The sequence below is a fragment of the Typopeltis vanoorti genome, chromosome 6 (genome assembly GCF_054136105.1).
Source record: "Typopeltis vanoorti isolate ZY-2024b chromosome 6, IOZ_Tvanoo_1.0, whole genome shotgun sequence".
NCBI lineage: Eukaryota > Metazoa > Arthropoda > Arachnida > Uropygi > Thelyphonidae > Typopeltis > Typopeltis vanoorti.
The window spans coordinates 109,060,094-109,085,335 of NC_143554.1; the positions used below are offsets into that span (position 1 = coordinate 109,060,094).

General features: G+C 37.9%; 1 protein-coding gene across 1 annotated transcript in view; it reads left to right on the forward strand.

Annotated features, from left to right (window-relative positions):
* Positions 1-22,076, forward strand: part of LOC150105787 (uncharacterized) — a 180,952-nt gene extending 158,876 nt beyond the window's left edge. The window contains exons 3-6 of the mRNA XM_090394558.1: positions 17,065-17,297; positions 20,380-20,532; positions 20,729-20,890; positions 21,840-22,076. Of these exons, the coding sequence (XP_090250684.1) occupies positions 17,065-17,297; positions 20,380-20,532; positions 20,729-20,890; positions 21,840-21,988 (697 nt within the window). The 3' untranslated portion in view covers positions 21,989-22,076. The remainder of the gene's footprint in view (positions 1-17,064; positions 17,298-20,379; positions 20,533-20,728; positions 20,891-21,839) is intronic.
* Positions 22,077-25,242: the final 3,166 nt, after the last annotated feature.

Here is a 25,242-nt window from a genome sequence, read left to right on the forward strand (position 1 = left end):
GATGTGTCCATAGGAGCTGTAGTTTCCAAGGTCTGAGGTATTATTTTAGGATCTGCAGCGGGGGATTTTTTCTTTCTCTTCTTCCGTCTGACCTCCTGAAAGTCACTAGAATTTGAAAGAGAGATGTCTTTAGTTGTTGTTGGCTCGCTGGCGTTGTCATGTGAAGAGGGAGGAAGTTCAGAGGGCTGGGTCCTCTGTCTCTACTTCAATAACCTGGTGTTTTCCGACTTTATCGGGCCATTTTTTGTTTAGTGTGTTGCCTAAACGCTTGAAAAGTGCCAAAAGTTCTTTAAAACGGAGATCGTCAAAAAGCAAATCCATGTCATCACGTGAAAAAACAAGTCCTACCTGCACTGCCGAACGAGCACGTTGCTGATGCTATAGTTCGCCCACCGATTTGAGATCCCTCGACACTTCTGCGCATGTCAGAAAAAGGAGAATCCATTCCGATAATAGGGTAATCAGTCTGTCTTCTGGGATGTAATAATAAACAAACTGAGCTTGTTTATTATTACAGGTCGGAAAATTTAGCTTTTCTTTTACAAATATTGCTGTTTTTAAAGTGTAACTATTTTGTTTGTATAACAGTTGGAAAAATGTACGTAGAGTGTTAATACGTGCAAATACTGCGTTCTACATAAAACAATGTCACTTCGCTCCATGATAAGTTTCCTTTTATTCTGGGACTTTTTAAAACAAAATCCGATTTCATGAAGGATTTTCCTTAAAGTTTCTCTTTTCCAAGGAAAATTAATTTTTTCTTTAAGCACAGGAATCAATTTCGGAACAGTTGGCATTCTTTTCTCGAACACGTAAAATTCGTGAATAGCTCTTCTTATAATGTCTACATCAAAATCATTCAAAGCTACGGTTTCGATGGTTTTCTTTTTCTGGCGCTATTTTTTTTTTTTTTTAGGAGATTTAAATTTTGGCTTACCTTCACCTTTTGATTCCCTACGAATTCTTTTAACAGTCGACCCCGATACGCCCGCAATTGCACTTGCACGTTTTATGACTTGAGAAAGGGAAACAAGAAGACGGCCTTCTGACGATTCTTTTTCGTAGAATGTCAGCACATTATTCAATATTCTTTTGCCAGAGCTGCTGAAACGTGTAACAATAGAACTTGTTGACTGTACTGGATCCATCATACAAATTACTAATAAAAAAATAATGCAAAAAGTGAACAACAAAAATCGCTGTACTAGTACAGCGACAAGAAAGCACGTGATTTCGCATGTTGGCGACCAATTCGTACATCCTTCATTTCTTTCTCCCCTCAGCATGAATCGACTATTCTTGGCACCAAGCCAAGAAGGGATCTAGAAATGGTGGGCGAACTATACAGGAAACTCTGACGCTACAGGAAATCATGAGATCCAGAAAGGAACTGTGAACTAATCATAAACTTTTATCACTGCTGCATTAACTATGAAGAGCGCTGAGAAACACGTCTGTACTGAACGAAAACTAAAAGCACTCCCCATTACGGGATCTCATTCGATTCGTGTCGACATACGATTTATTATATTTCGTAGAATTCGCTGGTATCGAAGAAAAAAAGTTGCCGCCCGCAAGAAACAAGGCTAGGCACTCAGCACGCATGTATCACTAAGAATCGACCAATCACAAGCCCAGCCCGCATTCCGTAAAGCCAATCACCGAACTGCGCATGAACATGGACCTCACAACAAGCTAAGCCGACGAACGAAAGATCGTTACACGTTTACGCAAACAAATCTCTGTGCAGGATGCGATGACGTGATTTTTTGTTTTCCCTTTTTAAAATTTTCATAGCTCACCACTGCCCAGCAACCTCACAGAAAACCCTTCGCGATCCATGGGTTGGGAATCACTGGTATAAAAAGACGAATGTCAAGAGATTGAGGTCCATGAGTGTGCATGGATCATTCTAATTCTCTGCCTTTAGTGTTTTTGGTTTTGGTTTCGTTCAGTACAGACGTGTTTCTCAGCGCTCTTCATAGTTAATGCAGCAGAGATTAAAGTTTTTAAGATATAATACAGATGATTAGTTCCCAGTTCCTTTCTGCATAAAAATAGCGATTGTTTCATGTTTGTCCTGTAGTGTCAACAGCGTGCTCGATCAGCAGATCAGGTAAGACTTTCATTTTCATCTACAAAAATTTTGTCAAGCCCTCTCCTGTTCCCCACCCTGTGCAGCACTTGGTACCTGAAAGGACAAGGCAGGTCCTGCCTTCACTTTAAATCTAGATTTAATTATGGATTCACTATATGAGGATCTCACGTTCAAGGAACTTGTAGCTATTTTTCGGCACATCGGTAATATATATGCACACGAAATGGCCAGGAAAGGTTGAAGTCCATCAGATTATGGTGGTAGAGACAGAAGACCTCAAACCTCTGAACTTTCTCCCAACCTTACACATGACAGCCCCACTACAACAACTGATGTAGATGCTAATGATTATCAGGAGGTCAGCAGAAAGAAAGAGTCTCTTGCTGCAGAACCTGAATTAGCACTTCAAATGGACATCAGCACTATCTGGTGCAAGAACAGAGACAGATACATTGACACAGCCCAAAGAGAGGATTCCACCAGTCATCTTGAGATGTAAAGAAAAATGGTCGTCACTTGCAGAGACGATGAAGAACAATTACATCAAGTTCTCATAAGCTAAAAACACAGACGATGGAGTCCGCATACAGCCCGAAGGAGCAACGGACTACCGCCAACTCACCAGACTTATGGAAGACAGAAAGTCCCATATCACACATACCAACTGAAAAGTGAAAAAAATCTTAAGGTAGTCATCAGAGGGTTGGTAGAAAACATAACATCTGAAGAGATAGCTACTGACGTCAGATCACAAGGCTTCGAGCCGATCGAGATTTCTCGCATGTGTCGAGCAGACAAGCGCCCCATGCCTCTGGTCTTAGTGGAGATCAGTAAAGATCAGAGAGAAATTTATGATCTTAGAATAGTCTGCAATTTGGTTATCAAGACCGAACCACTCAGAAGAAAGGCATCTGCTGGTCAATGCCATCGCTGTCAAAAGTATGGGCATGCGCAAATGTTATGTGGAGCAGATTACAAGTGTGTAAAGTGCGGTGGCAACCATCTCTCGCACACTTGCGTCAAGCTAAAGACCATACCTGCTAAATGTGCGAACTGCAGCGGTCCACATCCTGCCAATTACAAAGGTTGTTCTCTTCACTCTTCCAACCTCCAAAAGTCTAGACAGGAGTTAGTCCAGCCCATTCAGAAAAATATCATGAGATCTGCGCCTGAATTCAAAGCGCGGCTAGTTACACCAGATAAATCCTATGCTTCTGTGGTTTCGTCGCGTAACACCGAGGTACTCCCCGCAACTAGCAATCAAAACTCCTCAGCAATTATCGCTGCCTCACTAGGGGAGATGCTAACGGCCTTTAGCAAAACAAATCTAAACCAGGCCGACACCAATAAATTCCTTAGGAATACTCAGGTCATCTTCTCTATGATTAATGACTAATCCGGATTCAACATCAAATTCTATGCAGATAGTATTCTGGAATGCAAATGGTCTCAACAACAAACTTTTGGAATTACAGGAACTTGTAGATCATTTACAAATTGATATTCTCCTCATTAAGGCGACTCACCTACGTCTCTGCGATAATCCCAAACTCAGAAACTACTTGTTACTTAGAAATGACGGACTCAATGCCAGAGGAGGAGGCACTGCCATCTTTGTCAGAAGAAACGTCCGCTATAATGAGATTAAGAAGAATAATACACCTAACCTCGAGGAGACAGGCATAGAAATACATACCAACAATGCAGGCAGCTTAAAGATTTATTCTGTATACACCCCCCCCCCCTGGCAAACCTCTCCTATCCTCTGATCTTTCTCAGCTACTAGATACAAATGAAGCAATAATTGTGGCATGCGATCTCAATTCCAAGCATCCTTTATGGAACAGCAAGTTTCAACAACAACGGAATGATCCTCTACAATTTTGCCTTGAAGAGAAACATTGTTATTGCAGGCCCGATCGAGCCAACAGATTACGGAGCGACCGGCAGACCTGATGTTTTGGATATTGCTATTTTTAACAACATTTCTCATTAATTCCAACTTCAAGTGGTTGACGAACTCAGCTCAGATCACAATCCAGTACTTTTAGGTTTAGGAGGGGATCCTGAGCTCATTCCCAGCCAATCACACACTCACTTTGCAAAATTCAAGGCTAAAATGAACACTATCATAGACTCAGTACCTACTATCTCCTCCCGTGAAGAAACTGACGCGGCAGTCAGCATTCTCGAATGTAAAATCCATTCTGGCTTATCCGCAGCTTGTTCTATTTCCACCCCAGCTCAAATTAACTTACTTCCTGAAGAAATCCTTGCTCTAATCAGGAACAAAAATAGACTCAGACGCCGTTATCGCAACACGCTATCTCCGCAAGACCGTCGAGAACTAAATAGAACGTCCAACCTAGTCCGTTATGCATTAAAAGATCACAGGCACCAGCAATGGGAAAGAAATCTCTGTTCTCTCAAAACTGAAGATAATTCTCTGTGGAAATTGTCTAAAGCTCTCCGTATAGATCGCTCTAACATCCAGCCCATTCACGGAGAAAGAGGCCTTGTTTACAGAGATAATGAAAAAGCCGAATCTCTCGCAGACGCTCTTCAACTTCAGTGCCGTCCTAATTATGCGCATGCGGATTTGGTCTTCATAGAGAAAATACATCGCCGAGTCCGTACTGCGAGAAATAAGATTCTAGAACTTCAAAATTTTGTCCAAAGACATCAGCCAGATGTCCTTTTACTAAATGAGACGCACCTAAGACCTTCAGACAATCCAAAAATTTGTGGATACCAATTGTACAGGACTGATAGATTAACCCACAGAGGCGGAGGCACGGCAATTTTCATTAAAAATTTCATCTCTTATCACTCCACTAACATCCCTCCTACCTCCGACCCTGATGTCACCGGCATTGAGATTCCCACGAGTTCTGTCGGCAAATTAAAAATCTTTGCAGCATACCATCCCCCACAAAAATCATTATTGTTCTCGGATTTGAACGCCTTATTTGATACTGGAGAGCCTATCATTGTGGCAGGTGATTTAAATGTCAAGCATTCTACCTGGAATAGCCATTCCACCAACAAAAATGGACAGATACTACAGAATTATGCTGGTTTCATCAACCTTCATGTAATAGGTCCTGCTGATCCCACCCATCAAAACACTTATGGTAGGGCTGATGTATTGGACATAGCCATATTGCAGCACATCAGACTCCAATACAGTTTAATGGCAATTAATGATCTATCATCAGATCATAACTCAATACGGTTAAAACTAGGAAATCTTGAAAAATTATCCCCCCCCCCTTCACTCGTTCATTCATTGGGAAAGGCTCTCCAAGGTACTTCCAAAATATATTGGTCCTGTTCCCATCATTAAATCAAAAGAGGAAATCGAAACAGCTGTTAAAAATCTAACAGAACAGATTACAGCAGCCTGTGCAGCAGTTACTACCCCTGCAACTACCTGCAAATCCAGTCACTTGCCTGAAGATATGAATCTGATTAGAGAAACAAATAAGGCTAGAAAAAGATACCACAACACCAGGGCGCCACAAGACAAGCGGATCTTGAACAGGTTCAACTCTGCAGTGAGAGATGCCCTTGCAGTACATAGAACTCAACTCTGGGAAGAAAAACTGACCTCCATCTCTACTGACAATCACTCTGTATGGAATCTTATCCGAAAGATTAAAAACAGAAATAAACCTCTTCCCCCTCTTCAAACAGATTCAGGTCTCATCCACACTGATGCTGATAAAGGTGAAGCAATAGCAAATCATCTTGAAAAACAGTGCAAACCTGCATACGACCACCTCGATATTAGTCATATATACAAGATCCACCGTAATGTCAGATATTCGCTCAATTCAGCTCTCACACATTCCACTCAAGTTGCACCCACCTCACCTGCTGAAATATATGCTATTATTCAGAAATTCAAGAATAAAAAGGCTCCTGGACCCGATGGTATCTCCAACAAAGTTATAAAACTTCTATCACGTAAAGCTATTGTTCATCTAACAAATATAATCAACTCCATCCTTCACTACAAATATTTCCCTTCCTACTGGAAACTGGCGTACATAATACCAATTCATAAACCTGGAAAAGATCCCAGTTTCCCTCAAAATTACAGACCAATCAGTCTCATCTCTAATCTCGGCAAAATTGCAGAGAAGGTAATTCTTACTAGGCTTCAAGATTCAGTACTCGGATTAAATATCCTGCCTGAGGAGCAGTTTGGCTTCTGACAGTTGCATAGCACCACGCAACAAATACACAGATTGGTAGAACACATCATCGCAGATTTTAACTGGCGTCAGTGCACTCGGGCTGTTTTCCTAGACTTAGCCAGTGCATTTGACAAGGTTTGACATTATGGTTTGCTATACAAACTGATATCACCTGGTGTACCAATCGGAATCATTCAACTTATAAAGGCATACTTCTACGATATGCGCATGCAAGGCTGTGTGGAGTAGTCTCTACACAAAAACACATCTTGGCTGGAGTTCCACAAGGGTCCTTACGAGCACCAATCCTATTCTCCTTATACTTGTATGATATACCACACAACCCATTATCTTCAATTAAAGCGCTTTACGCTGATGACGCGATATTGGCCAGATCATTAAAGCCTCACTTAGCCATCAAGAAACTGCAAGAAAACCTATTGCAAATTGAACAATATTTCGCCAAATGGCGACTCCTAGTGAATCCCCCTGAAGAGCCTAGCCGTCCTATTTTCAAGAAGATTACTGCTTCCTAAAGAAGATATTCTCGTATTCAATACAAAAATTCAGTGGAAAACAGAGATCAAATATCTTGGTGTAATACCAGACATAAAACTGACCTTCAGTTCACATATCAGCAATCTTTGTGCCAACACATCAAAAGCCATAACCCAGCTCTACCTGCTTATAAACAGAAACAGTAAACTAAGCACCAGAATCAAACTTCTCATATACAAACTGTTGGTTCGTTCAATACTCATCTACGCTTCACCGGCCTGGAGTCATACTTGAAACTCGAATATTATCAAATTACAACGCATCCAGAACAAATGTCTCAGAATGATCCTGGGCGCCCCATGGTTCATTCGAACTGTCCAGCTACATCGGGACACAAATCTCCCCTATATTTACACTTTCATGAGACTATAGCAATGAAATTCTTCTCAAAAGCAACTGTGCACTCTAACAGTCTGATCCAACTGGCTGCTGATTATGACGCAACGGACTATTCTAAGCACAAAAGACCTAAAGCCATCCTCAACCCCAACACTGAGGATTAATCTCCTAGCCCACTCAAGGCGAGCAATTAGCTCATAAACTTTCTGAACTCACAGCTTCTCCCAAGATAGCCGGGAATATGAAAAGCTTTTGCTTCACCTGTTATGCCAGTAATGTTGTCAGTTGTCAAAGTTCGTACTGCGCTTCGGCAGCCTTGTAGTCATGAACATATCTGTCCCAAAGAGGTCGCCTAAAGAGGTCTATTCAATCATTAGGAAGCTTAACAACAAAAAAGCCCCTGGTCCAGATGAAATTACCAACAAAACAATTAAGGCCCTCCCACACAAAGCTGTCATGCATTTAGTAGCCATTATCAATGCAATTCTGAGGGTAAATTATTTCCCCTCACGTTGGAAACAAGCTGATATATTCCTTATCCTCAAGTCTGGTAAGGCACCTCAAATGCCACAGAGCTATAGACCAATCAGTCTATAGACCAATCACCCGAAAAAAATCGCAGAGGTGAATAATAACAACATACTTCCGAAAGAACAATTTGGTTTCCGTACCGAACACAGCAAATTCACAGACTGACAGAATTCATCACTACAGGCTTTAACTGGAAACAATACGCAGGAGCTATATTTTTAGATGTTGCAAAAGTTTTCGATAAGGTGTGGCACAAAGGTCTCATCTATAAATTAATTTCAGCCAACATCCCTCTTTACCTTACTAAAATTATTGACTCCTTTCTAAAGGACCGTAAAATCCAGGTCAAGGTGCGCGGAATTCGATCCTCACTGAAAACAATCACTGCTGGTGTCCCTCAAGGCTCGCTGCTCTCACCGCTGCTTTTTAACATCTTTGTTTCCGATGTTCCTAGCACATCACTAACCACTATAGCTAGTTATGCGGACGATATGGCAATTCTTAGCAGATCTCTCAGGCTGAATATAGCTACGCAGCGCTTACAAACTGCAGCAACAAATTTAGAAAACTGGTTCAGGAAATGGCGAATTTCTGTAAATGCCGATAAAAGCACTGCCATTCTCTTCACAAGAAGACAAGTATCTCACTTCGGAGAAGTTAAACTGTTTAACACAGCCATCCTGTGGAGATCTAGTACCAAATATCTAGGCATTCAACTTGATAATCATTTAAACTTTAACTCCCTCATAGATTATGCATGCAAAAAAGCAAACTCTGCAATTGTGCAACTCTACTCTCTCCTTAATCGAAGAAGTCAAGTCAGCATTGAAAACAAATTACGGATCTACAAAACAATAATCAGACCCTCTTTAACTTACGGATTGCCGGCCTGGGGTCACACTTCCCCCCACCAACATCAAAAAGTACAAGTTATTCAAAACAAATGCCGCCGTATGATTTTCAACGCTCCGTGGTTTGTCAGAAATGCTCTCTTACATCGCGATGCCGATATTACAGATATTCCCACGTTTCTCCATAATATTGACACCGCTTATTTTGCCAAAGCAGCTGTTCATCCCATTCAACTCATTCAAGAGTCATCTAACTATGACGCACACGATACATGGAAACATAAGCGTCCCAAAGCAGCTCTGCTCATCGGTTCAGGCGCCTCCGTATAGCCCTAATTAGGGTGAGCCAGGTGCTCGCTAACCTCTAATATAAGTCTATTTCATAGCGATGAAGGGATCAGAATCCATGGGATTGATATCCATCAAGCCACATCAGTTATCATTGAGGTCCATGCATGCCACTACTACATGACACGTTGTAAATCCAATTAATTAGATAAGCATATCCTGCATTTCTTTTTAATGTTATCGTCAATTCAGCCACCTAACTAACCATTAAATAAGAGCGTCCCTTGACGCTCAAAGAGAAAGTATGAAAATTTTCAACTATGTATTCAATAATAAACATAATTTTCAAATATGTATTTTCAACGAAAGAATCGACACATATCGCACTGAACAAGTTTTCAAAAGTTGTATCCAGATAGCATGAGCTTATTTCCATGGCAACATGCAAATATCAGTCTGGTTGGCCGAGTGATTGGCATACGTCCTATCCAACCAACAGACTGGGAGTTCTGCGCATTTATTATATAATCAATAAATAAAATGTTATTAAATATTTTAATTTCTTTATTTCATTTTTATTTATTTTTAAAGTGTATGAATTGTAAGAAATTCACTTTGAAACATTTCCTAAACCTTTTCTGTCAGGCTTGAGCCGACATTCGGTACTGGTATTCATCAGTTGGATCAATCCTGACAGAAAAGGTTTAAGAAATGTTTCAAACTGAATTTCGGGAAAAAAAAAAAAAAATGAAAACAGAGATCACGGATGAAGAAACATTTAATTGAAGAATAAATTTCTTATATCGCAAAAAGTAGTGGATTGAGAGACAAATGTATTTCTATGGATCTTATTTCATTTCAACGTACAGCTGTACATTAGGTATACATCCTAGTCTTTTTTTTTTATTTAGTTTTCATTCACGAAATTATCCAAATGTGATTTTTTTTTCTTTTTTATATTTGTATTTTATATTTTATATTTTTCCGGACTATTTGCATAATTCGGAAGACGTCAGTCTTCCGAACTATGCAAATAGTCTTTTGACCGTTGACAATCTATTATTCAGTTCTCAATTAAATATAAAAGAATTAATAATAAATAAATAAGCAAACATTTTAATCCTTTTAATTCACCGACATGGAGTAAGCGACGGTTTCGTAGGCTACTATTTGTATTATCTCCATCGATATCAGCACTATAATTATCAATCTATTTATTTATTTATTTTTTCATTATTACTATATTTACACTTTTATTATTGCATTATTACGATTATATATCACCATCGTAGTTATTGCAACTACAATTGTTAATTAATTAATTTTTTATTATTATTATTAGTAGTAGTATTGTTGTTATTATCATCACACAATGTGTGAATTAGATTTGGTCTTTCCTTCTACAGTGTTGTATGTAAAATTGTTTTGACTGGCGAAATAACTGAAACAAGTGTGACTAGAGTTTTACAGCAACTGCTAAACGTATAATTCCCTAGAATAGTATGTTAATGGACTAAAGATGCAATCTATTTCACTGTAATTCGATTCTAAGCCATCACAGAGCAAATCGTTAAGCAGAATTTTAAATTAACAATGGCAAATGGAAAAGACTGGAGCCAGTTACCATCGGTGCCTCTAATTAAGATTTTCTCCGAGTTAGAAGGAAATGATAAGTTTCACGCATCCCTTACGTGTAGGAACTGGTCCCAAATATTTCGTACTCCGGAATTAATGCAAACAATGATCTTCACCTGGGAAGGATATCCTTCAGCTACCACAATTATGAATTCTGCCAAGTTTGCCATGCAGTGAGTAATCCAGTTTTAACTATAGAAAATTAGGACATGATTTGCTCCAGTATTGAGTGATTTCATGCGCCTTTTAATTTCGTGAATTAATTGGAAGGAGAAAAATTTTAATTTCGTTTTAATTTAATTTTAATTTCAAAATTAAAGTGCAGAATTAGCACATTATTGTTTTGTTTCTTGACATTTATTTCACTGAATTTCTTAGAATTGCTAGAATGTAAAAATTATAGAACAATTGCCTTGATAAGTCACCTTGGTAAAGTGATGATGATCATATTGACAGAAAGATTGAGAACACAATTAGAAGCATACCTTGCAGACGAGCAAGCAGGATTTAGGAAGGATAGAACTACAATTCAACAGATTTTGACAATGAGGTTAATAGCAGAGAAAGCTAGGAGAAAAAACAAAAACATATATACTTGCTTTGTTGACTTTCAGAAAGCATTTGACAGTATTGACCAGAAAGTGACATTAGCAGTTCTGGAATCCTGTGGAATTGATAAAAAACTAATAGCTATATTAAAAGATGTTTACCAGAATGCATTTGCAGCAGTTAGAATAGGTGATGATTTGGAGAAATGGTTTAAAACAAGTAGAGGTACTAGACAGGGAGACCCAATATCACCAAGCATTTTCATCGCACATCTAGAAAGAGCAATGGATAAAATGAAAGAAGATGCCAAAGGAATATCTGTACACGGAATGAGAATTAACAATCTGAAATTTGCAAATGACATTGTTATTATTGAAGAAGACGAAAGAGAACTACAAAAAACGCTGAAACTGTTGAATGAGGAAGGGAAGAGATTTGGACTTGTTATGAACTTTGAAGAAACAAAGACAATGGTATTTGGTGAGAAGAACATGAAACAAAAGATACAAGTGGATGGAACTGATATAGAAAATGTAGAACAATTCACATATTTGGGAAGTAAACTGACATATGACTTGGACTGTAAAAAAAAAATAAAGATCAGGATTGCAAAGGGAAGAACAAATCTGAAGGCCATGGATAACATCTGGAAAAGTAAAGTGATCAGTCTGCAAACAAAACTAAGAGTACTGGAAACATGCATCTTCAGCGGTGTACTGTACGGATCTGAAACGTGGATAATAAATAAGGAATCAAGAAAAGGAATTTTGGCATTTGAAAGAACTTGTTACAGGAAGATTTTAAGAATAGGATGGGTACAGAAAATCACCAATGAAGAGCTCTATAGGAAGATACAATCAAAGGAGAATCTAATTCAGAAGATTATAAAACGGAAGCTGCAATTATTTGGACACATCTGTAGAATGAGTGAGGACCGGAAGATAAAGACATTTATGTTTGGTATTTTGGATGGTTCCAACAGAAGAGGTAGACCATACAGAGAATGGATAGACGATATAAAAGACTGGTGTGGAATGGGTGTACAAAAACTGCGACACTGTGCACTGGACAAAGAAAGGTGGAAGAAGATAGTGAAACAGGCATCAGACATCAACGGGCAGTGAGCCCATGATTCGTGATGATGATGATGATGAAACAGCATCCATAGCCCAAGTGTAGTCGTGGGATCTGTACTGAGTTCCAGTAATAATCTTAAGTCATATATCTCATTGACACATGCATCTCCCCAGTTTTAGATCAAGCTAACAGTTAAAGAAATTGCAGTCTATGCCCTAGTACTGTCTAGACAGTTGAAAGCCGGCACACTTTCTACATCCCTAGATTAGCAAACATACTCAATGTTATATTATATATTATATTATATATGTTATATTTAATGTGTTTAAGTTTTCACCCTTTCATAGGTCGGATTGTCTTAAAGATGATGAAATTAAGATGTATTTCATTTATGGTTACAAGAGTCTCATAAACAAAGTAACACAATCATTTTGACTATTGCCTGCTAATACGATGCGTTCCTGGCACATACGTAAGAATTTTACGCTCCCTGTCGATGAAAAGTCCTGGATCAGGAACACGAAGTTAAAATTCCAAACTTCCATAAATCTCGTTGTGTGAGTGTGCGCGCTCAATTAAAAAATTCAGTTGTTGCAGTTTCCTTAACACTTCTGCTCGAAAGACGTTGGTTCGAATACCGTCTAATCTAGTGCAATCATCGATATTTTATAAGGACTCTTTCAAAGATAAAATATCAGTCCGTGTCTTAAAATATTGGCTAGGATATTAGCAAGTACAAAGAATTATATAAAAAAAAATGACTGAACTTCCAATTGAAATTAACTAAGTGCGTGAGCGCCAAAATAGGACAGTAGAAATGTGCGCATCAGATAAATTGTAGTTGAGGCTGTTATTCATATAGGTTGAATCGAAGGATATTTTTTAGATTCTAGTATTCTTCTCTCGAGTTCATCATAACAAGTATGTATATTGGACGTTTGAGACCGGTCTATGAGACGTTGGCGGCCTTCGTCGGAGTTTATAGAGAATAGAACGTGGGTTGAGAGAGCGCTGGCTTGGGTCCTTTCGTAGGATACAGCATGTCTCTTTTGTGTTCTTCGATACGTAAAAGGACAGATTTAGCAGTCTGGTTTGTATGGTTTTCCACATTTACAAATGATCTTGCAAACTCCTGGATACTGAAGAGAGGGATGTTTTACTTTAGGTCTACTTAGTATGGAGCGAAGTTTAGGAAACGTAGTGAAACATGTTTTGATGTTGAACTTCTTAAGAATTTTTGTCAGTTTGGGAGAAAGGGAGCTGATGTATGGCAAAAATATATATGCTCTTGGGAAAGAAGAATCTTCAATAGTAGGTAAACGACGTTGAGAGATAAATTTTCAATGTTCTTAAGAGTGAAGCCATTGATAAGAAAGGTCCTTTTTATTAAATTAAGTTCGCTATTAATCTCCGTTTCGTCTGTTAATAAAGATCTGGCTCGATGTGCCAGGGTTGAAATAATACCAAATTTCTGCGGAGGGTAGTGATGGGAGGAAGCATGAAGGTATCTGTCTGTGGGGGGGGGGGGCTTTCTAAAAATTAAGATTTTGATATTTTCAGAGCATCTTGTAAGTTTTAAGTCCAAAAAAGCAAGACAGCTGTTGGATTCTAGTTCATGGGTGAATTCAGCTTCGATACAGCGTTTAGCACGGTCAATTATTTCGTTAAATGAGTTTTTTATATCGGTTTTTGGGATACTGTTGAGGGTCGTGGTTACTGCCTCTTGAACATTTTCAATGGTGTTGTATCGCTTTCCTTTAATCGGCAAACGAAGTCGGGGAAGAGAAAGAAGTCACAGAGTGCTAAATAAGGTGAATACGGTTAGTGATCCAACACAAACTTGGTTTTAGCTCAAAAACTGTCTCACAATGTTCGAACGATGAGATGGTGCATTATCGCGCAAAAGTGACCACCTGACTGAATCACGATATTCATGCCGTGCACGAAAAATTCTTGCTATCAATCGCTTCAAAACTTCGAGATAAAACTCACCATTGACCGTTTGGCCAGGTGGAACGAATTCTTTGTAAATAATGTCCTTGGAATCGTAGAAACAAATCAGCATTGCCTTCACTTTTGACTTCTCCAAGCGACTTTTTTTCGGATGCCCTTCTTCTGGTCGTCTCCACTGAGCACTCTGGCACTTTGTTTCGGGTTCATACTAGGCTGACCATATTTCCTTGAGACAAAAGCAGGACATTGGGATGGCAAATTTGGATTGGCATCTGAATTCATGAAAAAGTAAGACGCTAAAAAAGTTTTATTACATAAACACATCATTTTTGCCAACTTTTTTGCAACCACTAAAATTGGAGTTCGTGTTATCTGCACACAAAGCAACAATTTTGTTTTGTAAGGCAAATTTGTCACTTACTTTCTTCAACATAGCACACTGTATGTCGGATGTTTCGCCAGATAAGGAAATAAAGTCTATAATTTTGTCTTGAACACCACTTGGAAAAAAAATACTGCACAACGATTGGAGAAAGTTTGATGTCTTTTTTGTTTGATACATCTAAACTGACCGTAATGCTTTTTGTTTTATTCAAATCCTCTATTACTTCGCCCAATATGTGTTACGATAAAACGTTGGTAATTCCGGCTTCTGATTTGGTACATGCTGAAGAAAATTTTGGTACATAAATTTTATTTATCAATGTCGACAAGCAGTCATCTGCGCGAAAACCTTGTCCGTGGCGCACAGTATGATAAGCAACAAGAGCTTCACTTGCTGCAATTTTATCACTTTCGCTATCACCATCATGTCTCACCATAAACGATCAGATGTTTTTAACTGAAGCCAGAGTCTTATCAGCATCCTTATGTTTCTGGCTATGTAGATGTTGGTTGATGTAGCTTCTGCCTCTATGAGCAACAGAAAAATGGACATTACAATGTTGGCTTACCACTTTTGTTCCATCACTACACAGCTTGTCCAGTTTAATAAATTTGAATTCTTTCTGGAGATCGTCATTAAAACTGCAGTGTCGCTTCTTTGACATTGCAAGGATAGACTTGAAGCTTTAAAAAATATGAAAATTAAACCACCGGCATTGAATAACAAAGCCCCCGGTTAGCATACAGGCAAAATAAAAACTAACATTACAGCAGAACAGACGCCGCGTCTGAGACGTGCAAGTGTTGCCAACATGCATTTTTTTTTTTTTTTCTCTCAATAACTGCAGATATCGATATTTAGTATCGAACAATGCGATTCCATGGCTACACAAATTACTGGTATCCATGATATTGATATACGATTATCGGTTTTGAATAATAATTTATGATTGACCAATATTAAAATATATTTATAGTTTTTATTAAAAAGGGGACAAAATTGACATTTTTATCAAAACGACGGGACGGCCTAGAAATATGAAAAAACGGTACTGTCCAGTTCAAAACAGTACGTATGGTCAGCCTAGCTCATACTCAAAACTTCCTTGAAACGATCATCACTGATGACGAAACGTCACCAGTAATGATCGTTTCAAGGAAGTTTGAGTCCTTACGAGCAGTTTTAATAAGGTCCTTGCAGCATGCAATTCGATACATTTTTTGGTCGTCGGTCAACTTGTGGGGGACAAATCGCGAATTCAATTTACGAAGGGCCAAACTCTCGGTCAAAATGTTGTGCACAGTTGATTTCGGAATCCCCATTTCATCTTCAATCAATCTCACGGACAATTTCGGGTTTTCTTTGATGAAATCACGCACTTTTTGGATGTTAACTTCGCTCAGTTCAGTTTTTGGACTACCCGGCTTTTCGTCTTCCTGAAGCGTCTCACGACCATTTTGAAATCGCTTAAACCACTCGTAAACTTGAGTACGGGATATACATTCATCACCGTATGATTTTTGAAGCATTGGGTGCGTTTCGGTAAAACTTTTACCAAGTTTAACACAAAAGTCATTCGCAGCTCTCTGTTTGAAACTCATTTTCCGACCATTCCTCAAAACTCTGTCACTCTTGGCATCATAACTCGGCTTCTAATGAAACAAATGTCATAAACAGTTGACAAGAACTAACGAAGGTTGCCGCTTTCGACAACAAAAAGATACGACAGGTGGCGCCACTACTTTCTTGTATTTTAGAAATTTTCTGTTTCTTTTTGGACAGAGGGTGTGTGTGTGTGTGTGTTATAATAAGAATTCAAAAATGTATTTTCTTCATTGAACATTAACACTGATGGCACTCACAGAGTGCATGCATCAGTGCTCTTTCCCAGCAAACTCAAAATTAGCCAATACGAAACGAAGTTCATATCAGGAAGAGCCTTTCACATATACCTGATGCAAAAATTAACTTAATGCGAATCCTTTGTCAAGAACTTTCCTCGACTCTGTTAATCGATAAACACATTTTCTTTCCTAGACATGGAGCTTACGTACGCAATTTAAAAATTCGTGTAATTGCTGGCGGTGATTTTTCTGCTGAGAGAATCCAATCTGGAATAACCATGTTCTTTTCCTCAATGAAAACTGCACGACTCGAGGAGTTAGAGATAGAGAATCTTCTAAGTATCAAAAAGCAGATTACTCCTTTTTTGAGTAGCGAAATATTCAAAGCCCTGCTAGACCTTCTCATTCATCAGCATCATCTCAGAATTTGTAATCTTCCCAGATCCAGAATGACCAAGGAAGAAGGGCTAGCAATGCTATCAGCGCTGGCTAAAGGAAATGCATATGAAATAAAAAAAATAGACCTTATCGATTTTTTTTTACTAAACCTGCCAGTTTACAGGTAAGTTGGAACCAGCCTGTCTCTAAAAGCTTTTTCTTCCTTCGTATGCTTATTTGACTTTCTTAGATGGCGATATGAATTGTTTTTTGCATGTAAGCAATTTCGAATGATAACGTTATTCCTTAGAATTAATAAAATATACAGTTCATATAAATCATTGCTCTATGTATGAATTTTGAAATATCTTTGCAGAATAAAGGAATTCTGTAATATTCTTATCAAGTTCGAAGCCCTTGAAACGCTCTCACTGAGCTACATTTACTTAACCGAGGATTTGGTTGCAGAATTAGCACAATCATGCAAGAAACTGAAGCTGATAAAAATAAAGAGTATTCACTATGAGGACCACAATAACTTAGTTCGGGAGCATATCTGGATGCAAGTGCGAAGGAACTTGCCTTCGCTCGAAACAGATATAGTTATTCGTGAGTATAAACAACTCTTATTGTCGACATAGCTTTTAGAAGTGTCACCTCTCAGACTGTTTTTCGGTTGTTCGAACTTATAATTATTTATTTCGAAAGGCACTAATAGTTTCCAATTTCTTATATCGTCAAAGTTGTAAATTAAGTTATCAACAGATTGCTAACATTTCAGTGACTAATTCTTGGCCTCGTTGCGTTGTTCTCTGTGAACGATGACATAGTCTTACAATCTCCATAGGTGAATAGCAGAGTAGCAATCAGTAGCTGATGTTGAACAATATTCAGTGCGATTTCTGTTCATTCCAAGATATTTTCTTTCAAGTTCATCTTAGCCGTTATGTATGACTTCAGATCGATTCTAGTTTACTGAGTGTGTAGTGCATTGATCGTGGTCGGAATCAGAAGAATTGTATGACTGTATAAAGCTGAGGCTTGATCTCTCTGTGATGGTCTTCGATACGAAGCTCGATTGATTTTTTCTGTTTGTCCTTAATATGGGGAATTACAACAAAGACGGTACACACGTGGGTACTTCGGATTGCTATGTTTTGTATTTTACCAGGTGAAGCTTCGTTGGTTGGGGGGGGGGGGGGAAGAGTACAAATCTTATATTTCTTGAGGAATTTTGCCAACTTATTAGAAATGCAGCTAATATAGGGTAGAGTAATATATCCTTTCATATTGATACTTTTTTCAAAGCGTGGTGTAGGAGGATTAAACACGAGATTCGAAATCGACGATAACCGTTCTTCTGAAAAATCGATACAAGCAACTTTAATTCTTTAACAATCTAAGGAAGATAAAAAATAAATAAATAAATAAATAAAATAAAAGGAAGCGAGCCGTTAACTTCTAGTTGTCCTGTAAATTTTATCCCAAGATGATAGTTGCTAAGATGGGGTAAATTTCGTTTATCCTTCATCCCCCCTCTTTTTTTTTTTTAATTTTAATTTTTATGTTATTCGTTCACTAGTATAGGAAGTCCTAGACATACGCAGTTAATTTAGTCCGAAGGTTTTCACGCAAGTTGTAAATCCGCGTAAAGTGAATATATATGATCAGTTAAAAGGATAATTAAACCTACAACAGATATGTTTACGAAAAGACAATTTGGTAACAATGACAGCTTATTCAGCATTCTCTCGGGTCCAGAAATATAAAAGCAATTGTAGTTAAACTATTACAAACTGCATTACAGATCATTATGAATACTGTATGTGCGGTCCATACTCCTGAGTTTTTTTTAACCTTCGGCCTTCTTAAAAGCATTCGGCATTCGTTCTTCAATCAGAATTGTATAATTTTTCCATTTCTTCATAGTCTGATTTCCTTATTTACAGTCCATATTTAAGTTATTCACCATATTTATAATGCGCCTATTCTTCTCGTTATAAATATGGTTTATTTACAATTTACAAATAGGGAAACGAACTAAATAAGAATAAGAAAAAGTTAATTATTATATGCAGCTTTCCAGGCTTCTCTGTTTTGAGCCAGTTGGGTTATTTCTCGTGAACAGAGAGAGAGAGAGAGATAGAGAGAGAGAGAGAGAGAGAGAGAGAGAGAGAGAGAGAGAGAGAGAGAGAGAGAGAGAGAGAGAGAGAGTATCTGTGCTGATAAGATTGCTCCGTCTTTGTCCATTGGAGGGGGGACGTATAAAACTAAGATGTCAAAGTATGGAGAAGGAGGATGTCTCAGTTAATATCGAAGCCAACCAAGTTGACGTCTGCGTTGAGTTTCAATCAAGGTTTTTGGTTTGCCTCTTCTAAAATCCTGGTTGAAGACATCCAGCTTCCACTTCTGACTTAACTACTGCTTCAGTACTACCAAGCTCCCGCAATATTGCACTTGCTGAGCCAATCCGAGTATCTAGCTCTACGTTCCACTTTCCATCATTCGTGAATATGGACCCAAGGTATTTAAACTTCTCCACCTGCCTCGGTGGGACACCATTCACATGTAGAGTGCACTGGGATGGTTGGCTTGTGGCCAAAACGGAAGCACAAATGTTTCCGTTTTGGCCACATTGATCTACATCCCAGCTTCTGCACAAACAGGTACAAACCCCTCCAGGGTCCGCTGGAGGTCATCCGTGGCAGAGCTAAGCAGAACTAGGTCATCTGCAAAAAACAGACGTCCAATGCTGTGTCTTCCAATTCTGAAAAATTGGAAGATGCAGCATTGATAGGCTCAGCCTATAAATCCAGTCCATAAATATTATGAAAAAGAAGGGTGACAGAACAAACTCTTGGCGGAGACCAACGGAGACTGTGAGAGGTTCACACTTTGTGCTGTTTACCCTGACACAAAACTCCGGGCATTCATACAGGGACTTGATGGCAGCTAATAGTTGGCCATCCACTCCATACTCCTCTACTATTTGCCAAAGCTTATCCCGAGGAACCCGATCGTATGCCTTCTCCAAGTCCACAAAACATGTGTAGACATTCTTGGCATATTCTCAAGATTTCTCAAAGACTTGCCTTAAAGTGAAGATTTGTGCTTCTACCAGGACGAAAGCCACATTGTTCTTCTTGGAACTTTGACTCAACTATGTTCCTGCACCTTCTTTCCAAGCACCTAGCATATACTTTCCTATAAAGAAACTTTAAAAATTCTAAAATTTTCCGGAAATGCTTGCCTAATAACAAGCAAACCTATTGGGCTCCGAGCACGGCTTATGTATTTAAAGTAATGCAAACCAACTCAACTCAAGAGAACAAGGTTGTATTCTTATAATCTCTCTGGTAAACTTTCGAAACTTTTTAAAGTGTGCTTCCCTATTCCATTATAAAATTAAAATGGGTCCATAATATTGTTCATTTTAATATCCTACCTATGTTAAATTGAATCCTTTTGACTTTATATTTTAATCATCGGTTTAGTCTCATTTTATCCATATATAAGTGGAAGGGCTGTTAGATCTTTCACGCTTTACAGTGGTGATTTCCATTGTGGTCAGCGGAAAATATGGTATCTTATTTTTAATTAAAAAAAAAAAAGATTTAACAGTTTTTATATCGCCTATCGGAACCTCGAGAACTTACAGCGTGTTCTCTTTTTCTGTTTCTTTCCGTTACAGATGATATTGTGGACATCCAGGTTTTACGCAATATCCTTTGCCAAGGCATGCCTCTTCGTGCCCTGAAGTACTGGTCGGTGTTCCAACATCCCGCAACAGCGGAAGATATTGCAGCTTTTTTGTCCCATCTGCTATGTTTCGCAGAGACTCTGCGTAAGTACTGACACAACTTTTCATACTGTTTGCGCTGTCCAGTTGGTTTTTATCACAGCGTCTAGAATGGATTAAAGCAGATATCTCATGCATGCATTAAAATTTTCTTGCAACTTATTATTCCCCCCCCCCCCCTGAAAATAGCGTATTTTGACGTTATACCTTATTTTTATTTTATTTTATTTTTTTCTTGTAGGAGAAATTACAGTAGTATATAGCGGTGAGATACCTTTACCCTCATTACCAACACTGTGCTTCATAGAGAGAAGCAAGAATCTTAAGCGTATAAAGTTATCCACTGTCATGACAGAGGAACTGGTAAATGGCTTGTGTGAGAGACGCATAGAGAATCACTCTGGTGAGTTTAAAAGCCGAAATATTCTTAGTTTTATCGTTAACTTATTCTTCCTCGAGTTTATGTAATACTTAAATTTCATATGAATTTTTTTTTTTTAATGTCGCTCGCCTCCACGAATGGTATTAATAAACCTATAGTACATTTTGACTGTGGGTGGACTGCGGATATTTTTTTCCTATTTTCATATATATACATATTTGTATTTTTAATTTATTTCTAACATTGTTCAAAATTCTACTCTAGAGGCCCAACATGGGATCTTTTCAAGCCACTTCAAACCTCCAACAATAAGCGAGGAGATGGTCTCACACTGGCCAATGAAATTCGCTCATGCAAATATTTCATTACGAATTCTTCGCCTGAATAATATGTTTTCGGAAATATTTACCAGACATATGAACCGATGTGTTTTTTCCTTGTACTCATTTTTTTTCTGTTTTTTCTTAATTGTAAAAATCACGTCTCATAATCACTGTTTATCAGATGTGATATTTTATTATTTTCTCCTTCATTTTATAAGCAGTATTCTAAAGCAATCTTTGATTACTTGGCAGTTATCAAAGATCAAAAGCACTTCAGCTAGTTATTATAAATCGGGATTCTATAGAGCTTGCATTTCTGGAAACACATTACTCTGAAAAAAAAAATGAAAAAAAAGAAAGAAAGAATACTGCTTCTTTTTCTTTACATTAACGATATAAAAAAGCCTTCATTACTAAAAAAAAACGAAACCAGTCATGCTACTTATCGACCGTGTGGAGCCACAGACTCAGTAACAGAATCAGTCTCAAGGATTATTCTCGAATCTCACTAGTTACTGAACCGCATGAAAGAGAGTAAAACTTCCACGTGTGTGTGTAGTTGCCTTAACATGACCCCATTATAGACACTGTTCATTGAGAAATTCCATATTTACATTGCTTTTAATGAATGGTTTGTTTTCTTCCAGCTTATCAGAAAATTCAGTTGTTTATCCGGGTCCTCGATGCTTCCCGAATAGAGGAAATGAAAGCCCTTTCAACTTTACTGAAAATAAATTTAGAAAACATCGGTGTGGCTGCTGCTTTTGCAGTATGTTTGCATAAACACAAATTCTAGAGGAAGGTTATGTTTTTGATATAAGTTCTCCAAAATCACAGCCAAAATCAAAAAATGCAAAAAAATTATTTGGTTTGTAACAATTCACGCGTTTCTACCGCAATAAAAAGAAGTAAATTCGTTATTTCTAGTGGTTATTTATTTGTGTGTCGAAAAATAATTAGAATTTCTGAATATAAATTTCATTTAGCTCGTATTTTTATTATTAATATTCTGTAGCCGAGCGGAGTGGAAATGGAATTGTCCCAATGTCACACACAAAGATAATAATAAGTTAAGTAAAAATTACAGGCTAAAGTTTATTTTTTAGCCTCAATTCTTCTAAAAGGTATGCCTATACAGATAGCATATTGGAATGCTAATGGTCTCCATGACAACAAACTTCATGAGCTCCAAGAATTTGCTAATCAGCGACCTCTCACATACCGTGCTAAGCTAAGCTTCCAAAACAAACTGCAACTTTTCCAGAGAGACTTGGAAAATATAACTTTCAATCATTTCGTTTGTAAGAAGAAAATACTGAACAAATTCACCAGTAGCGGAACTAGAAACGGGATCTTATTTTAGCAAATTAAATGATCTAGCTAAAGAATTCAACAATCGATTTTGCAACCTTCGAGAACTTAAGCCAACATTCGCTTTTACGAAAATCCTTTTCTCACGAACGTGCTTGAGTGCGGTTGTGCTATTTCAAAACCAATGGTGATGGATGTCGCAGCTGCAGAACCGGAGCTTTTAGAACTTCAAGAGGACGAAGGACTGAAGCTAGTGAAGCAAATTGGATGTTCCGTAATTGAGTTTTGGAAGCAAGTTCCGGACCAACGGAATCCAACACTTAAGCAGAAAAGTGATCTCCATTTTTAAGACCACCTCCTCCTGTGAAGCGCTGTATTACTCTTAAATTATTAAATCTAAATATAGATCTGTTTTAAATGATGAACATTTGAACGAGCTTGTAAAAACTGCTTTGACTAATTACATTTTAAGGAAGATACTAAGAAAATAAATATGGAGTATATGACTGTTCATAATAAGTATTCAACATCCTCGATGTCCATGATATTGAGGATATAAATCAAGTAACATATAATGTTATTATTAAATTATAATAAATCATTTCTTAATAACTCTTATAGTCCTCTGCTAAGCACTTGTTAATGCAATCTGTGCGTATGTGTGTGATAAGATACATATGGTCGGAACTAGGATACATATATATATATATATATATACAGCGTGGGCATGGATGTTTGGGATTGTCTGTGGAAATACTGGTGGTGGTGGTGGGCAGTAGATGGCGTTGGTGTAGTTGTGGATTGTGAGTGGTGGAGACAGAGATGTAGAGTAGATGCCCTTCCGCGATGAGTTTTTGAACTCCCTGAGGTGCCACGTAAAAAAAAAAATAATAATAATAACCACATCACGTAAATAACTGACATTTTCGGCTTGACAAAGACGGGTACTTTCTACGGCATGTTCCATGATAGCTGTTGATGTTTGTAGCTGCAGTACCCTAATTTCTGCACGAATGTTCGCCTTCAGCTGTCTGATTGTCCGGGACTTGTTTACATACACTTTTCCTTCTGGTGGAGTTAATTAGCTGGCGATAGAATAACCGAATGCTAATTTTCAAAATAAACTTGCACGAGTTTGGTTCGTTGTTGGGTTGTGCACCTCTCTCCATGATTAACTTCCCAAATGTTCCTTAAAATACCTGAAAAAAAAAAAGGAAAAATTAATAATCGGAAAAGTTATTAACATTTTAAACGTTTCATCACTTATGGCCAACACACACACACATATATATATATATATATATATATATATATATATATATATATATATATATATATATATATATATATATAGGTTGGCCATAATTGGGGCTGCAAAGCGGCCTTTTGCAGCCCCAATTTCTAATCCATCTAACTCGACTGCTTCTAGGTGTTTTTTCAATGTTTTAGGGATGTGTCTAAAGCACCTATTATTATGGGAACAACTTTCGTTTTCTTTTGCCAGATTCGTTCAACTTCGATTTGCAAATCGCGATACATTGTAATTTTTTCATTTTCTTTGTCGTTCATCCGACTATCTCCTGGTACTGATATTTCGATAAACTTAACACCCTTATGTTCACTTTTTTCAACCACTGTGATATCGGGTGTTTTACATTCCAAACTTTTGTCAGTCTGGATTTTGAAATCCCAGAGTATTTTAGCTTTTTTATTCTCAACCACTTTCTGGTGAACTATGCTTCCAATAGTCTTTAGATACTTTAAACCCATACTTTTTACATAAATGCCAGTGGATTATCTTAGCTACGTTATCATGCCTTTTACGGTACTCAATTTGTGCGATTTTGCTGCATCCACGTATAATGTGTTCTACCGTTTCTTCCTTTTCTTTGCACAATCTACATTTACTGTCTTCTTGAATTTTTGGTATTTTTGCCTTCCTAACGTTGGTTTTAATGGCATGTTCTTGTGCTGCAAAAATTACCGATTCTGTTTCTTTCTTTAGTGCTCCATTTCTCAACCATTGCCAGGTCAAGTTGCTGTCAGCTCTATGCTGTGAAGGTATTTTCCATGCAATGCCTTATTTTTCCATCTTTCAGTTCTCACTTTTATTTGGTTGGGTTTGTATTCCAATTTTGTCTCCATGAGTTTAAATAAACCCTCTTTCCTTACCTCAGTTAAACATTTTTCCATTGTTTGCTGCAGATAATCATTTAAATTTCGTTTTTCTTCTTCAATAACTTGCTTCACTTGTAATAATCCTCTACCTCCTTTTTTGCGTGATAGATATAGCCTATCAATGTCACTGCCAGGATTGAGGACATGGTGCATTGTCATTAATTTTCGAGTTTTTCGGTCTAAATCTTCCATTTCTAGCTGGGTCCATTCAATATATATACGTATATACAGGGTGATTCATTACTCTTGGGACAAACTTTAAGGGGTGATAGAACACACCCAAACAAGCACTTTTCATCATATAATGCATGATCCGAACTCAAGCGGTGAAGCGCTAGGGGTTAGCAACTACTGTGTCAGGAAATGAAGAAACACAAGAATGACAGAGGAGATTTGAAACATTTGCAGAAATTACAGAACATAAATTAAAGATTGTATTGAACAAATTATAGAAAATGCTCAAAAGAGCGACCGCCAACATTAATGCAGGCTTCACACCTTCGACGTAGTGATTGGCGTACATTGGCGAAAACACCAGGCATTTCTCGTACAGTGGCAGCG